Source organism: Mixophyes fleayi, chromosome 1 (assembly GCF_038048845.1).
Source record: "Mixophyes fleayi isolate aMixFle1 chromosome 1, aMixFle1.hap1, whole genome shotgun sequence".
In the NCBI taxonomy this organism is placed as follows: Eukaryota; Metazoa; Chordata; class Amphibia; order Anura; family Limnodynastidae; genus Mixophyes; species Mixophyes fleayi.
The window spans coordinates 93741195-93758996 of NC_134402.1; the positions used below are offsets into that span (position 1 = coordinate 93741195).

At 39.1% G+C, this 17802-nt stretch overlaps 1 protein-coding gene across 2 annotated transcripts in view; it reads left to right on the top strand.

Moving 5' to 3' along the window:
- Positions 1-17802, top strand: part of FSTL5 (follistatin like 5) — a 497380-nt gene that overhangs the window by 435179 nt on the left and 44399 nt on the right. For both annotated transcript variants that reach the window (XM_075198057.1, XM_075198064.1), the window contains one exon: positions 13475-13593. In XM_075198057.1, coding sequence (XP_075054158.1) covers positions 13475-13593 — 119 coding nt within the window. The remainder of the gene's footprint in view (positions 1-13474; positions 13594-17802) is intronic.

Below are 17802 nucleotides of genomic sequence, written 5' to 3' on the forward strand. Positions count from 1 at the left end.
ATTCACCTTCTCGGATTATTGAAGTTCTGGCGATAGATCACTGCATCCGGGGGCTGAACCGTGATTTGCAATGGTGGGTTCTGCAATCAGACCCACAAACTTATGAAGAGCTTGCCACCGTGGTAGAAAGGTTTTGTGCGCTACAGCAAATGACTAAAGAACCTGCATTTGTGCCAAAGCCGCTGCAACACCAAAAGCCAGGTTTGACAATCCTTGCTACGGACAGAGGGCCAGGTGCAAAGCCGTCTAATCTGAAGTGTTTTGAATGTGGTGAGCCAGGCCACTTTAAGGCAAAGTGTCCTAAACTACCGGAACCCATGGACTGTTCCATGGCACATATTGGGCCTGCTTTTCCAAGCTGTTTTACCATGAGTCCCACATCAGGAAGTCCTTGTTTGTTCTGGGTGACTGTACTAATCAACCAGAACCTTATTCTGGCCTTGGTTGACTCGGGGAGTGAACTCTCATTGGTTTCCAGCTCTGCCTTACCCGAAACCATAACTTCTCGGTTGCCCAAGGTGAAGGTTCTTTGCGTACATGGCACGACAGAGGAGTATGAAAGAACAATACTACCAGTCACACTCAAAGACAAAACTGTTATGGTGGCAGCTGCCATAGCACCTAAACTCCCATATCCACTCATTTTGGGGCGAGACTTCCCACTGTTTAATGCTGTCCTCGGTGAGCAGATGCGGCCGGACATGCCGGCAACTGATGCAACGGTCGGAAGCCCGGTCATAAAGGAACCACCTAAAGATCCACAACATCTAGACATCGATCTTTGGAAACCGCCAAACCGGAATGCCATCCTGGGAGTCACAGCAGGAGTTCCACAAAAGCATCCACCTGCGGGGAAACATGGACAGTCCAAACTAGCATTGGTCGGTGATGTCGCAGATGAGCCCACCCCGCCTGTCAGTGAGGATACGGACTGGTCCGCAATACCAATTTTGTTTCCTCTGCAGGACTTTGCTCGAGACCAACTTACAGATGCCACTTTGGAACATGCCTTTAAAAGTGTGACTGAGTTAAATGGGGTAGCGAAAGCTGTCAAGCCTGCAGAAGGTATACCATATTTTATTGTTAAAAATAATTTCCTGTATAGAGTTGCTAATGTGCAGGGGAAAAAAGTAGAACAATTAATGGTTCCTCAGGTCCATGTACCCCTAGTGTTAAAAGCAGCACACACACATGTCTGTGGGGGACACCTAGGGGAGGATAAAACACGGGAACGAGTTCTGCTTAGGTTTTACTGGCCCGGTGTACACATGGTAGTGAAGAAGTATTGCCAGTCCTGTCCCATTTGTCAGAGAACATGTACCAATCCCATGTACAGGGCACCTCTCATTCCTATACCAATAGTACAAGTTCCCTTTGAACGGATAGCCATAAACCTTGTGGGGCCACTGGAAAAATCCGCACGTGGGCACCAATATATACTAGTGGTGCTTGACTATGCAACCAGGTATCAAGAGACAATTCCCCTACGAAACATAAAGTCCAGCACCATAGATAGAGAACTTGTATTGATGTTTACACGCTTGGAAATACCCAAAGAAATTCTCACAGATCAGAGTACTTCATTAATGTCTAAACTGATGAAGGACATGTGCCAGTTGCTAGGGGTTACGGCGCTTCACACCTCTGTATACCATCCACAAACAGATGGCTTGGTGGAACGCTTTAACCGCACATTAAAGCACATGCTCAGGAAAGCAGTGGCTCAAGAGAAAAAAAGATCGGAACACTCTTATTCCCTATTTGATGTTTGACATCCGTTAGGTACCTCAAGCTTCAACAGGGTTTAGTCCCTTTGAGCTATTGTTTGGGAGACAGCCCAGGGGTATCTTGGATATGTTAAAAGAAGGGTGGGAGCAGCAAGGTCCCAGGGAGCCAAATGTGGTACAATTTGTGTCCCAAATGTTTGAGAGGCTAGGAAGATAGGGCCCATTGTGCAGCAACATGTAAAAGAGGCTCAGGAACGACAGAGGAAAAGTTATGATAAAAGTGCTGTTGTTCGATCTTTCAAGCCTGGGGACAAGGTCCTAGTCCTGGTTCCCACCCAGGAAACCAAACTTTTCGCTCATTGGCAGGGTCCATATGAAATTCTAGAGGCTGTCGGTCCTGTCAATTACAGAGTCCGCCAGTTAGATAGGGGAAGGGAGGAGAAAATATATCATGTTAACCTCCTTAAACCTTGGCATGATGAGGAAACCTCTTTTCAGATCGTGAGTACTGCCATTGAAAAGTCTGAAGTGCCCATAGAGCCAGCTTTGTCCATTCAGCAGGGACAACAGACTGAAGAATTGATTCGCCGGAACAGGGATGTCTTCTCTTCCATTCCTGGGCGCACTACCTTAATCGAACACGACATTGTAACTGCACCAGGAGTCATTGTAAAGCAGAAGCCGTATCGTATTCCAGAAGCCAGACGGGTGAACGTGAGAAAGGAGGTCGAGAAGATGCTCCAGTTAGATGTGATTGAAGAGTCCACTAGTGAGTGGAATAGTCCCATTGTGCTTGTCCCGAAACCCAATGGGACAATTAGGTTCTGCAATGACTTTAGGCACCTAAACAGTATGTCGCAGTTTGATGCCTATCCAATGCCACGTGTGGATGAACTAGTGAAAAATCTTGCTGGTAGCAATTATTTGACAACCCTTGATCTAACAAAGGGTTATTGGCAAGTTTCCCTGACTTCCACGGCCAAGCCAAAGACTGCATTTTCCACCCCTGATGGTCTCTATCAATATAAAGTCCTACCCTTTGGATTGCATGGGGCTTCTGCCACCTTCCAAAGGGCCATGAATAAATTGCTACGACCTAACACAGCTTATGCAGCCGCTTAACTGGACGATATAGTGATTTATACCCCAGACTGGGGATCACATTTAGCCAAAGTTGAGGCGGTCTTAGCTTCATTAAGGTCAGCAGGTTTAACAGCTAACCCAGAGAAATGTGCCATAGCCATGAGAGAAGCCAAATATTTAGGGTACGTTGTTGGTCGAGGGCATGTCAAACCCCAGCTGGACAAAGTGGAGGCAGTCAAAAATTGGGCAAGACCAGAGAAAAAGTCACAGTTAAGAACCTTTTTAGGCTTAGTAGGTTACTACAGGCGGTTGGTTTGTAAGCCACTTCGCCACTAGAGCTGCTCCACTAACAGACATGTTAAAAAAAAGTTGTCCAGATAGATTAACCTGGTCTGACTCTGCAGAAACCGCCTGGTCTGATCTTCGGTTAGCTCTTTGTTCCTCCCCAGTTCTACAAGCACCGGATTTTACCTGGAGGTTCTTCCTCCAAACTGATGCTTCTGGTGTTGGCTTAGGTGCAGTCCTGTCACAGGAGAAGAATGGAGTAGAAAATCCTGTCCTGTACCTAAGCCGTAAGTTGCTTCCAAGGGAACAAAAATATGCCACTGTGGAGAAAGAATGTCTTGCCATAAAATGGGCTACAGAAGCTCTGCGCTATTATCTCCTAGGCAGAGAGTTCACCTTAATAACAGACCATGCACCATTGAGATGGATGCAGAACAACCGGGAGGTAAATTCCAAGGTAACCCGCTGGTTCTTGGCACTGCAACCTTTCAAGTTCTCAATAGAACATAGACCCGGGATTCTACATAAAAATGCAGATGCGTTGTCACGAAAATATGCGCTCCTCGCGAAATCCGCGTCCCCCTACTTGGAGACGCTAGGGGGAGGGATATGTAACAAAAGGAGGCATTTAGCTGGCAATATTCAGAGAAAGCAGGGAAGTAGAGTAAAACATTTGTGTAGTAATGCACCTAGATTGAATGTAAAGACCTATGTATGAAAAGCAATAGTTTAAATTTGGTTTAACTTACATGACTTGAAATCCTACCTCTCAGCAAACAGACAGGGTTTGTCTGTTTGAATTACAGAGCCAGTGATGGGCGTTTCCTTTTAAAGAGAAGGTGGGTGTGTCACCTGTCCATCAAGCTAAGGCTGGGAGATGGGGGAGGAGTATCAGGTATAAAAGCTTGTTTATATCATTTGTGCACTGAGATCAACGCTGGGTAAGCTGGCTGGTCTTGAGAGAGCTGAGCTATGTCTAGCTTGCGTTTAGGGTCTCCAAGTTTTGTTGTGAAATCTTTACGGTGTCAAAACATTTACCATCCTGACAATAAAACTACATAAAAAGGAAGAAGTTGTTCGCGTGTGCTTCAGCAGTAGTGGGCTCTTGCCACAATATATATATATATATATATATATATATATATATATATATATATATATATATATTCGCATTTATATATATATATATATATATATATAAATATAAATATATATATATATATATATATTTATCTATATATATATATATATATATATATATATATATATACACACACAGATAGATATATATAGATATATATATATAGAAATATATATAGATATAGATATATAAATATATATTAACACATATATATATATATATATATATATATATATATACATACACACTCTCATTACACCCATTCAGTAGTTGACCTCCCTTCCTCATGCAAGACTTCCTCTCAGCTTCCAAATCTTTATGTGTTCCCTGAAAACACACCTTTTTGGGTAAGATTAACAAATTCCCTATGCTCCTTCTTAACCTCCCTAGAATATTCTATCCAATTACCACCACTGTACAGTCATAGCCAAATGTTTTTAAAAATTACACAAATATTGTTTTTCACAATGTCTGCTGCCTCAGTTTTTATGATGGCAATTTGCATATACTCCAGAATGTCATTAAGAGTGATTAGATGAATTGCAATTATTTTCAAAGTCCATCTTTGCCATGACAATGATCTTTAGCCCAAAAACAGCATTTCCACTGCATTTTAGCCCTGCCACAAAAGGACCAGCTGACATCAGGTCAATGATTCTCTTGTTAAAACAAATGAGAGTGTTGACGAGGACAAGGCTGGAGATCATTCTGTCATGCTGAGTGAGTTAGAATAACAGACTGGAAGATTTAAATGGAGGGTGGTGCTTGAAATCATTGTTCTTCCTCTGTTAACCATGGTTACCTGCAGGGAAACACTTGCAGTCATCGTTGCCTTGCACAAAAAGGGCTTCACAGTCAAGGATATTGCTGCTAGAAAGATTGCACCTAAATCAACCATTTATCGGATCATCAAGAACTTCAACTAGAGAGGTTCAATAGTTGTTAAGAAGCCTTCAGGGCACCCAAGAATGCCAACTAGTGCCAGGACCATCTTCTTTATTCAGTTGCGGGATTAGGGCACCACCAGTACAGAGTTTGCTTAGGAATGGCAGCAAGCAGGTGTGAGTGCATCTTCATGCACAGCGAGCCAAAGACTTTTTCAGGATGGCCTGGTGTCAAGAAGGCCAGCAAAAAAGGCCTTCTCTCCAGGAAAAACATCAGTGACAGACTGATATTCTTAAAAGGTACATTGACAAATTTGCCTAAGAACACAGCCATGTATAAAGCATGGCACCAAAACATCCTCCAAGAGCAACTTCTCCCAACCATCCAAGAACAGTTTGGTGACAAACAATGCCTTTTCCAGCATGATGGAGCACCTTGACATAAGGCAAAAGTGATAACTAAGTGACTCGGGGATCAAAACATCAAAAAGAAGGGTCAACACTGCAAATATTGAATCTTTGCATAAGGTTAATGTAATTGTCAATATAAACCTTTGACACTTATGAAATACTTGTAATTTTACTTCAGTATGTCATAGCAACATCTGACAAAAAACAATACTTGTGTCATTCTCAAAACTTTTATCTATGACTGTACATAGTTCATGCAAGCACTTTTTCTCATTACAATCTGACAGGACCAATTTCTTGATCCATGGCATATAACCTCATCGATATATTCCAGATTTAAAAAGTTACAAATATAGCCATATACGACTAGTTGCCATATTGCTGAGCTAGGACTATGCATGCCACTTTTTGACAAATATGAACCTTGCAAGAGACAACTAAACTTCCTTTGGAACCTCTAGTTAATTGCACAAATGGGCAGTGGCTTCAGGAGGGGAAAAAATATTTAAAATAAACAATCTGATTGCAGGGCTTGAACATGCAGAAGCCATTTTCCTTTGGAGTGTGCGTTAGTGATAGAGAACAATCATACTGCTGCTTTTTTACAAGTTAGCACCACTGGTATTGGCTAAAATTTTAGCTGTGTGTCTTTTGTTACATGCAATAGGATGCAGGTGAAGGATAGAGGACAATGAAGTAGATTTGCAAGATCTATTCTAGCGTTATGGAGATTGGTGGCCCCAGACAGTTGTTTATACTATTATAATCTTCATAGTTTTTGTGTACTAAGCAAATCAAAAATATTTGCAGCCCTTTTTTATATATGGCAGGTGGTTTTCTCTTGCTCACCTTGCTTCCTCCATTCACTCATTGGGAGCTCTTCTATAAGCCACCTTGCCATACAGGCACTTGCTTTATTGCCGCTCCTGAATAGGCACAACTTGACATGACGTGTGCATGTTTAGGTTTATGCCCTTGACATATATCAAGACTCTTTAAACAACTCTGCCCATGAGTCTAGTGCCTGAGCAACAGTTAATGTACCTATGGTTGTCTGCTCTTCTCTACTATTCTACTGTATTTCTGGGTTCTGTACCAAACAATGTTTGCTTGCTTGTAACCCTATGCCATTTACTTTTTTATCTATATACAAAACTGATTTGCCTACATTTGACCTTGGATTTGTATTTTGATTTTATAAGCTGCCAGTACCAAACTAGGCATATATCTATCAATCTCCTGTCTGTCAGCAGCTACCTGGCAAGAATAGCCTTGGGCAAGCCAATAGCCTAGCAAAAATATCTACAAATTGTGGGTTCCCCACAGCTAATTCCATCACTTATGGGGTTTATCTGCTGAAAATAAGATTTCACTCTCTGGGTTAGTCAGCACCTACAGCTAGTGGCTTAGTGGGTACACATCTGCACATGCTGTGACAGCAGCAGCTGTTCTAAGTAATTTTAATTGCGAGATATGTTCACATTTTTTTGTCCTTGGTAGGTATTTGCAGAAAAGGTATGTATGGTCCAAATATACAAGTGTGTTAGTGCTTATAAAAATGTAATTCTAAATATATAAACATATGTTCACTTATTCCATTTGCAGCTTATTGCTGCCATTAAACTGTAGGCCTAACTTTCTCTCTGTGCAAGTGTGTGAAGGTATAAATAGATGTTTCACACTAAAAACATTTGTTTGATTTTGACAAAGTAATAACATGGCTGTGTACAATGCCACCTCAGATCCCTCTGTATCCCTCTGTATCAAAAAGTGCAGAACAAATGTCTAAGAATAAAGAATTTTCAATATCAGTAATGATATATATGTATATATGTGTGTTAATATTTTTTAAAAAATGTTTATGTATATATTTCTTTCCATTTTTTTTTTGCTAGTGGAACTGAAAGCCCATGTCTGGGATTCAGCTCCACTGAGCATGTGTGAGCTGGCTCGTGCATGCAAAAATCTATAGGGACTGTCGGGGCGAGACGTGCAATATATGATAAACAGCATGTGTGGACTATCACACCACCACCACCACCACCATGACCATCTCCCTTCCCGGCCAGTAATAAGTGCTTAAATAGCTGCCTTACACAAGTGATGACAGCGCTAGAGAGTCTCTGCTTTGCCTCTGTAATGTATTAATATGAAAGTCAAACAGGAGAATATCTTGTTGCGAAGACTTTGTGTAGCCGATACTAAACAACAGTGTACCTAAATGTATATATAGCATCACAAACATTTAAACTGACAAGTAAGGCATTTAGAAGTTCCTTTTTTTTTCATACAGTAAGCTCTATAATTTTCAATTACTCAAAGGAGACAATAATAGGTATGCCCATTTTAATTGGTGCACAGACACCCTTAGTATACCACTAATAAAACAACATGTATTAGAACAATGTATATCAAACATAATTTTGGGTTTGAATTTAGAGAGTTACAGTATTTAACAATATTAACAGTATAAACTCTTAGTTTAGTTTCAGTATCAGTTGAGCTGCCTTCCCAGTAATGCAGAGTATACCAAGAATATACCTATGCTGTTATCACATGAACATTTCCAAATACCTCTTCTACTCACCCAATGAGACATATATCCAGAGCAGTAACTAGACATTTTAGTGCCCTGGACGAGAGAGACCACTGACGCCCCCCACCACCCTCGCAAAAATAATATTAAATCTTTGTGAGTGTAGAAGCTGCCTCCCAACGATGGTGCACTACAGGAGGAAATGTATCCATCCTACTATGTGTGTGTGCCTAGTTCTTTACAAGTGCTAGACCTTTTCCGTACACTGTGCTACACTCTTTTACCTGGTCTTGTAGTTTTTACTAGCTGCTACTACTGCTGCTGGTGTCTTAAGTTCAGTTGCTGCTTGGTGGGATCCTGGAATGTTGTAAAGAGATAGTTAGTATTCTCCTTTTGGAAAGCTGAGCAGTGAGTGAACACTTGAGCCCACCGTATCCCAAACCAGTCCTAAATTTTAATTAATAACATTTACATTTAATAATAAAGCCTATTTCCCTGCACTTAGCCCTGATATTAAATTAATAGTACCCACATTTATTTAATAGTGAGTGAACACTTGCAGCCACTCTACCCCCAATCAGTCCTATATAGGCAGTTTTATAGGTATTTCTACATTTTTTGTACCGTGGGGAATTGTATCCTATTCTTTTTTATTGTGATGTTATATTAAATTTGTTTTTAATAACTCTCATAATGTTTTCTGCAAACTAAGAGTTTGGAGTTTTATGCTGCCATATCCATTGTAAGCTGGATTTTTATTTTTGAATTTGATTTTTTATTTCTTTGGCGCTCCTAATTGTTTGTTATAATTTTGTTAATATAGCAAGGGAGATGGAACTCCCTTTTATTGGGGAGTGACATTTGAAAGAAAAATTCTTCCATTTATTACAATTGTTCTTCATTTATTTTAAATATGTTTATAGGGATATCAACATATGAGGTTTACTCTAGTGCCTAGGAGATTGTTGTGTTTTTAGTCTGACCTGACAGATGTGCTTATAGAGAGAGAGAACGAATGAGCTGACAGATCCCTTCCTCCGCTCACCCTCTCCTTGGCTTCCCCTTCTCTTCCGCCCCCCCCCCTTTCCTCGGCTTCACCTCTCCTCCACTCTCCCTCTCCTCCGCTTCCCTTTCTCCTCCACTTCCCCTTCTCCTCCACTTTCATTCTCCTCCGCATCCCCCTCTCCTCCACTCCCCCTCTCCCCCTCTTCCCCTTCTCCTCTGCTTGCCCTTGTCCTTCGCTCCCCCTTGTCCTCCGCTCCCCCTCTCTTCCGCTTCCCTTCTCTTCCACACTTACCTTGGGTCTCAGTTTCCCTTCTTGCTGGCTCCTTTTCATTGACAGCGGCGTTCATCATCGGCGACACTGCAGGAGTCGGGGGCTTTTCTTCCTAGTTGCTGCTCTGTGGCAGCATGGCATAAATTTCAGGTGGATGTGATAGGGGCAAAGAGCGGGCGACCGTGGTGCCCCCTTGGCGCTCGCACCGGCAGCACCACCCTTGTTACGGCCCTGCATATATCTCTCAAGCAAATTTACCACTATTTAGTATTATTATTATTGTTGTTGTTATTATTATTATTATTATTATTATTATTATTATTATTATTATTATTATTAATAATAATAATAATAATAATAATAATACCATGAAAATGTAGTCAATTGAAAATGCTGATTACCTCTTACATGACCATGCTTACTCAGTAGATTCAAATACAAATGTAATTGGAATTTGCATCCTACATTTAACATTATTGTTGCACCATGTTTCATATAAAAAATAATATAAAATATTTTCACAGAATTAAATGAGAAAACAAATAATTTAACATGACGCCATAGGGACAATGGGCCTGATTCGTCAAGACATGCTTACTGTGCGCAATATGTGTGTGCTTCAGAACGCATGTAATTTGGGTCTGCGCACACCCGAATTCTACAAGGAATAGATCTGAAGATACGTGCACTCATGAATTCAGGTGTAGGTCTGCTCAGCAGTACTACGCAAGACATTACAGGATACGTCCAATACCTTAATTGAATATAAAATCGCAAAAGAACGTGCAGAAATAAAAAACAATATATTAAATTAATGTCACCTGTTAATAACATAGGCATTAATGTTAAAACAGTTAAAAAAAAGTTTTTTTTCATTTAATTGTGTTTCCATGAAGTACATTTATTATAATGTTCTTAATATTTACTGAACATAAAATACATTTTTACAGTTGCTCCTGATTGCAAACACATGTTATAGCATGTATATGAGACTATCATCACTAGTAATCAAAATTAAATTAGCCCTGTAGCTGGAGCAAGAGATACAGCAGACAAACATGTACCTTTAAGGTGCCCAAAGCTTGAATCGGACATGGCTGCAAACGCTTGAATTTGGCACGCCCTTACTGTACATTGACTATGGGCCCCTTCCCTCCCAGAAATCATAAGCTGTAGTAAGTCTTCTTTGCATACAGAGGTGAATTGAATGTTGCTGAACTAACTTGTCTATGGTCCGTTTGAGGATTTTGAGGATTTGAGGATTATACGCACAAAATCGCCATTTATGATCCACGATGAACCAGGCCCAATATGGTTAACAATGCATCTCATATTAGAAAGGGTATGGACTGGGCAAGGAAAAAATATGAATAGAGCCAAAATATTAATAATATCAATTATTCACTTATATTCTCATCTTGTTAAGAACATTTCATACCTAATGAAGGTTTTACTAGAAGCATGCAGGCTTACGCAGCCTATCCTAGCCAACACAATCGGTGTAAAATGGCATAAATATAGATATAAACTATGGCTGTGGGTCACTATATTAGATTAACAGATCTACTCTAATTGGATATCATTTTGAATAGTAAACCACATTTTCAAATTTGAATTTCTAATAAATCTGAGACATATAAGACACTATAATTATATACTGCAGACCCTCCTCCATGACCCCATTCACCTGGTACAAAATGCTCTGCTCCTTCCCAACTAATGCAATATTGCAAAGTGAATTAAGCTATGCTTAATTGATGTTTAAAGAAGTACCATTCACATCACTTAATTCATTCAGCACAGGTAAATGCAGTAGTTAATTAAATGTAAAGTCCAGGAGCATCTTAAAGTCCTCAATATTATCAGTTTAAGATGCAATTAATTAAAACTTTTCCTATTTTCTCTTAAAACAGTGCCCATGGGAGTCTCATTTACTGTATGTCCTAATTAAGTCAGTGACATTGGAGCTGTCTTTATTTCATTATATATTTTAATGTTTCATTTACTTTGGTTTATGTTCACATGTAAATGTGTTTCCTCCTATACAAAAAGACTTCCATTTGACAACTCTTAATGGCACTTGATTACTCCAACTCAGAAGACAAGTAAAGATTATTATATGGGACTGGATATATTCTTTCAGCCCTCCTAATTGTGGATTTTTTCCTAAATGTGTTTCTGCTGATGTCTATAGTATATCATTGATTGTATAGTTTGCATTTATTCTTGTATGTGTATTTGTTCTTGTGTGCAGAATGAGTCATATTACCATGAATAGTCCTCATTTAGCATGGAATTCCCCAATCCATGCCTGTCTAGCCCGTGCCTTCCTTCAATTGGAATTGAGGCAAAATTTTGATGCACTGACACAGAACGGAAGGGCATACATATATAGAAGCATCATATCAAAAAAAAAAGAAGCAGATTAATGTATGCTGTTCCTATTAGTTTCTCACATTCGTACATGACCTTTATAAGCCTGTTAATAAATATAGGAAGAATCATATATAAAGTATCCAACTTTTATATTAAAGCCTGTTCACTAAGGATTTTTTTTCAGTATTTTAAAAATCTTTTGAACACCTGAAAACTAGAACACATCATTGCCTGCAAAGTAGTTCTCACCAAGACTTTCTGAAGTGGCAGCTAGAGTTGTGGAAAAGGGATTTGTTTCCCATTGGAAGCAAGGGGCAATGACAACACTGTAAAACTCTTTAAAATGTTTTGAAATAAGCTAGAAAAAATGAGAAGTTTTGTTGAACGTTGTAAAGGCACCTGGATGTCACAAATCAAGTTATAAATATGTCCAACAGTTTCTACACTTGTTTCAGAAATCTTTCCTCTAGTGATTAGTTCTTTACTATTTTTCTGCTGTAGCTGGTTATTAAAAATATATATTTTAGTTTAACATGCTACTATACATAAAATGAGGTTATATGTGGTTAACTGGTAAATCTGGTAATTAACTCCCATTTTCAGTACAGTATTAAAAGACCAACATGATCCCTGACACTGAATAGAAATTCCTCGTGAACTATCCACAGCTATTGCATTTACCTATGCTGAATTAATGAATTGATTGGATTCAACAGCAAATGGTAGAACAAACACGCCTGATGTTGGTACAATAGTGCTCAACACTTAAATACATTGAGAAATACAATGTACTTATTATTACTAAACCACGGGACAACATCAACAACTCCCTGCCCCACACCCAAAAAATATAATCAAATTTGTGAGTCATATATTCAGGGCCGGATTAAGGGAATGGAGGCCCCTGGGCTAAGGGTGCCTCCATTCCCCCGTGAGGCCCCGATTGTGAGCCGCCCGCCGCCCCCGTCCCCCGTGAGGGCCCCCCCCAAAGCGCTTACCTGTCAGTTCAGTCCTCTGTCCCTGGCGCGCTGTAAGCTCCTTACTGAGGAGATCTCGCAAGAGTTCACTCGCGAGATCTCCTCAGTAAGCAGAGTACTGAGCGCCTGGGACGGAGGACTGGACTGACAGTGCTCAGCAGCATTGATCGGGCTGGGGGCGCCCCCGCCCCCGGACCGATCAATAATGCTGCTGCAGACTTTGAAGGGCCCCCTGGATGCCCGAGGCCCCTGGGCTATAGCCCAGTTAGATCTCGGGTTAATCCGGCCCTGCATATATTACACAACTGTCTCTGCGTTATAACTATGCATTTGGCTTGGCAGCTGGTCTGACTATATATAAGTGTTTACCGTACTCAGTTACAATATTTAAAATGTGTTGATTGGTAATTTGGCACTTATATTGTTAACAGATTTGTTTCTATAATAGTAATAATAAAGTTTCTTTAATATTCTTTAAACATGATTGAAAATTAATTTGTATTATGGCATCTTTTGTGACACATTTCTATGAATATAGTATGAAAGTTTGAGTTCTGTGGATAGGAATCTCAGGTTTGGAAGTTAAGGAATTGAAAAAATGACTGAAATAAACAATGCACCATGTGAATTCATGTCTTGTTATTTAAAAGGGGTAATTGATAGGAAATTACTGTATTGAGAATGTAATAAAAAATGCACAATCACATTTGTAGTACCTCATGTTTAAGAATAAAATGAATATAAATTACTTTGACATTTTATCATATTCCTTTTTAAGGACTCGGAACTGGAAATGTGTTCTATGTGTTCAATGGAGATGGCATAAAAGTAATCCAGCCGGTAGAATGTGAATATCAGAGACATATTAAAACCACAGAGAAATTTTTTGGATCTCAGGTACTTTTAATTGTATAATATGTGTGTCACTATGTATATTTAAGGTTCAATAAAAAAAACCTCTAGACCTATAAATATATGCAGAAAATGCTACTGATTATAAAATATGTGGCTTCTAGGTAGACATGGTCAAAACAATTTGACTTTTTCTTAGTTGTTCTAGTTATGTTTTTTTTCTTTTTTAAACATTTTCTGTGTCAAAGAGAGATTAACTATTTAAAAATTGATGAAGCATGGTAGATTTGAACATTTATTATATTCCTGATTAATCCATAATTCTTAATCTGTATAGTGTTGATGTCCCTCTTTTCATGCACCAAACCTCTTTCGAATGTTCATATTTATATTACTGTATTGTCCTCATAAATAACACACATAAACAAAGTTAATTTTTTGAAAAAGGTCACAGTTTATTTAGATATAAGATAGAGAGAGAGAGAGAGAGAGAGAGAGAGAGAGAGAGAGAGAGAGAGGCGAGAACAGAGCAGGCAGGTAAACAAATTGAATAAAACAACCAGTGTATGATCATCCACCACTAACCACTGGTCCCAGTATATAATGCTTTAGGATTGGCTGGTGCCAACTACACCCCTTCTGGACTCAAAAATGATGTGCCTACACAAAGCAGGTCCTCCACACAAATGGACTAAGATTCAGGTTGCTTTGAAAAGGGCAGTGACCTGTGACCAATCTGATATAGCATCATATGCTTACTAGTCCTTGACTGTAATTCTCCCCTGCCTACTCTGACTCCTCTGTAACAAGTAAAGAAGATGTTAGTGACAACATTAAAGTAGACATGTGACAGCAGCAGGATGGGAGAGACATATTCTGTGCAGAAAAACAAAAGGTTTAGCATCCACTGGAAGTAGAATATATAGGGAAGTTTAGGACCCTACCTGTGGATCTTATTGGCTGGGTATGCAGGTGGCTTAACCCCAAATGGGTAAGTGCATGACATGACACACACATTATTTTAAGTGTTAAATACATATTCAAAAAATATGTTTCACATAGTATTACAAATTAGGTTTATGGAAACAATATTACGTGTGCAAAATTTTGCAGACTTTACTTCCTGCTTCAAATAACAGTATTTATTTGTATAATTATATTTTTTATTATACATTTTCCATTTATGGGTTTAGCAGTGCATTTTGCATATTATATTTTTCTCAGTTTAATCATGCAGTAAAAGATCGCCAGTACAGCTTGTATTTAAACGCATGCATAAAGGTATATACTTGTTTTGCCAGAAAAGTGAATACATAGAGGTACTTTAATTGTACCTGTCATTCAGGTTTAAAACATCTGACATTAATAGTACAGCCTAAATAAAAGCCAAATTGCAACCCCCTTCCCGTCTGTCAAGTAGTTCCTGTTGGAATGCATAATCTATTTGTTATATTAGCTGCTAATGTTGGTTGAAGTTAGAATCAATCAGATATATTGAAAGCTGACTTATCTGCTCTTGGATGATATCACAGAAAGATTGTCACCAGCTCAGTGAAAACACTCTAGAATATAAGATATTCACACTCTCATTAATGCTCATTAGTTTTTATAGCTAGCCAGGGCATGACTAGCGTTATGTAGATATGTGGAAACACAGTAAATTTAGAATACACTCTATATACCTATAGATATAACGTTAATTGTAATATATTCTTAATTGTGTGTAGGTGTCAGATGCTCTTTAATGCTTAGTCCAATGCAGGGCCACGCTACTGAAAGATGGATACAGCTCTCCAAAGCTTTTTTATGGCCCACAGTTTCATTGAAAGCACCAAATACTCTGCTGAGTGACAATATTTAAAATAGTTTTTAGCCCACAAACATATTATAGAACTTTATTTGACTCAATAGCCCACTACCCAGAAAATAAATTCCCTCTATAACAGTTTGATAGCTAGTGTAGCATTTTCTTGCCCACAATTTACGTGTATCCATATAGACTCAATGCTGCCATTCTGATTAACCAGAGTAGCCAATAGTAAGAGAAACGTTTTACTGAAATCAATGACTGAGCTATGGCTGCTTTCAGTGCCTGCATGTAATTATTTTTAAATGTGAGGGAACTCTCAATGTGATGAGCTCCTTCACTGCATGATATAGGACAAGCTGTGTGTCACACATGGGTTCTGTGCAAGTTAGCAGGCATGGCCTCATATCTCAACCCTCCTCACATGCATGAAGATATATCCTTTGTTTGCCACGTAACTGCATTTTGTCTTGTCCAGAGTGCTTACCCCCTTTGTAACTGGCAATCCCCAGCTATCTTTAATGTACTTGTGATTAACATTGCTATGTTTTACAGTTCATTCCAGTTTTCAGTCAGCCTAAATCTTCCACTGGCCAGTAGTAAACTCTTTGGGGACAGTAACCAAATTCCTATTGTATTCTTGTTAATTCCGATAGGTTTACCTTGTCCACTATAAGGCAATTTTTACTGCGCTTCTCTGTAAACACACACATTTATTATTACTAGAAGTGAAAACATATTAAGGTTTATAGCTTATCACTGACATTATATATGAAATGCAATGACAGAGATAGAGATGGAATAAGCTAAAATGATTTTAAAAGTTGTAGTAGCAGAATGATTCCATGGCGATAGTTACAAGACTGAAATAGAGGTCTACAGATTCGAAAAAAATGAGCTACATCCAACATGTGTCAACTATTTCATTCTCTGAGCAAATTAAAGTTTTATTGCCCATTTTCTCACTATTGTACTACATCATTTTTATTCATTTGGGAGTGCTTAAGGAGCCCGTGATTCCTACTGGACTTCATTGACTTACTGTCAAATTACATGTGTAGAATTACAACCAAAATCTGAAGAAAACATTGCTTTTTTTGTTCCTAGGAGAACTATTTTTGACTGTAATTTCAAAAATGAAACTTTTAAAGCACAATGTAGTTCTGCTTCAAATGTGCAGTAAAAAACAAAGCACTATATTGTATATATACTCTTTAATTTCCATATATAACTAAAGAAACAACAATACATGCCTGTGTTTTCAGTAGAGAGTGATTTTGATGCATTTGCTTTGACATAAAAACAGTTTGAATTTAACCATTTGGTAATAGCAAATATTTCTTTAACACATTAGTTCTAGTACCTCTCACATTAGGGGGTAAATGAATCAAGCTGAGAGTTTTCCGGCGGGTTTGAAAAACCAATCAGATTCTAGCTATAATTTATTTAGTACATTCTACAAAATGATAGTTAGAATCTGATTGGTTGCTATAGGCAACATCTCCACTTTTCAAACCCGCCGGAAAACTCTCAGCTTGATACATATACCCCTAGATGTTTTTAATAATAAATATTTTGTGCACATCACGGTTGCAGTTACAGGGCTTGATTTTGAGCTAGGAGCAAAGCAAAGAAAAGGAGTTAATTTGCATCTTGGCAAAACCATGTTGCATTAGAGGGGGGGGGTAAATATAAAATGTAGGGGCAGATTTATAGTTGGAAAATAGCATGTCATACATCAACCTTAACTTCAGTGTAAAAATAAAGCTATCAGGTATTTGTGTGCTACAAGAAAAAACAGCTAGTATTTTCCTTGCGTGCACAAAAATAAGTCAATTTGTACCCCTTGCATTGTAACATGGTTTGTGCAGGTGCAAAGTTGCTCCGTTTATTTGCTTTACTCCTAATTCAAAATCAGGCCCACAGTATTGTTGTGTGTTCTTTCATGCTCCTAAAAGACACAGCAAATGCATGATTTGCTTACATTTTTTACTTAATGTATATCATACTTACCTACTTTCTTCAGCTCCCTTCCGGGAGCCAGCCAGTGGAGGGGGGCGTGAAGGGGCGGGGTGGCCGAAATCGCGTCATTTCGGCCCCGCCCCCTGTGACGTCATGACGCAAATTGCGTCATTTGACAGCGGGGGCGGGGCCAAACGCCGCGATTCACCGGGAATCGCGGCGTTTGGGATCTAATTCTGCCCACTTCACTAGGAAGTGGGGCACTTCCTAGTGAAGTGGGCAGAATTCGGGAGATTGCCACACTCGCCCGGGAGTCCGGGAGACTCTCACAAAATGCGGGAGTCTCCCGGACATTCCGGGAGAGTTGGCAAGTATGATGTATATATGCTGTTGATTGAACATTGCTCAAAGGTGAAAATCAACACTAAAATTACAGTAACCAGATTGCTTTTCTTTTTCTAACTACGCTAGAGAGATAAATCCTA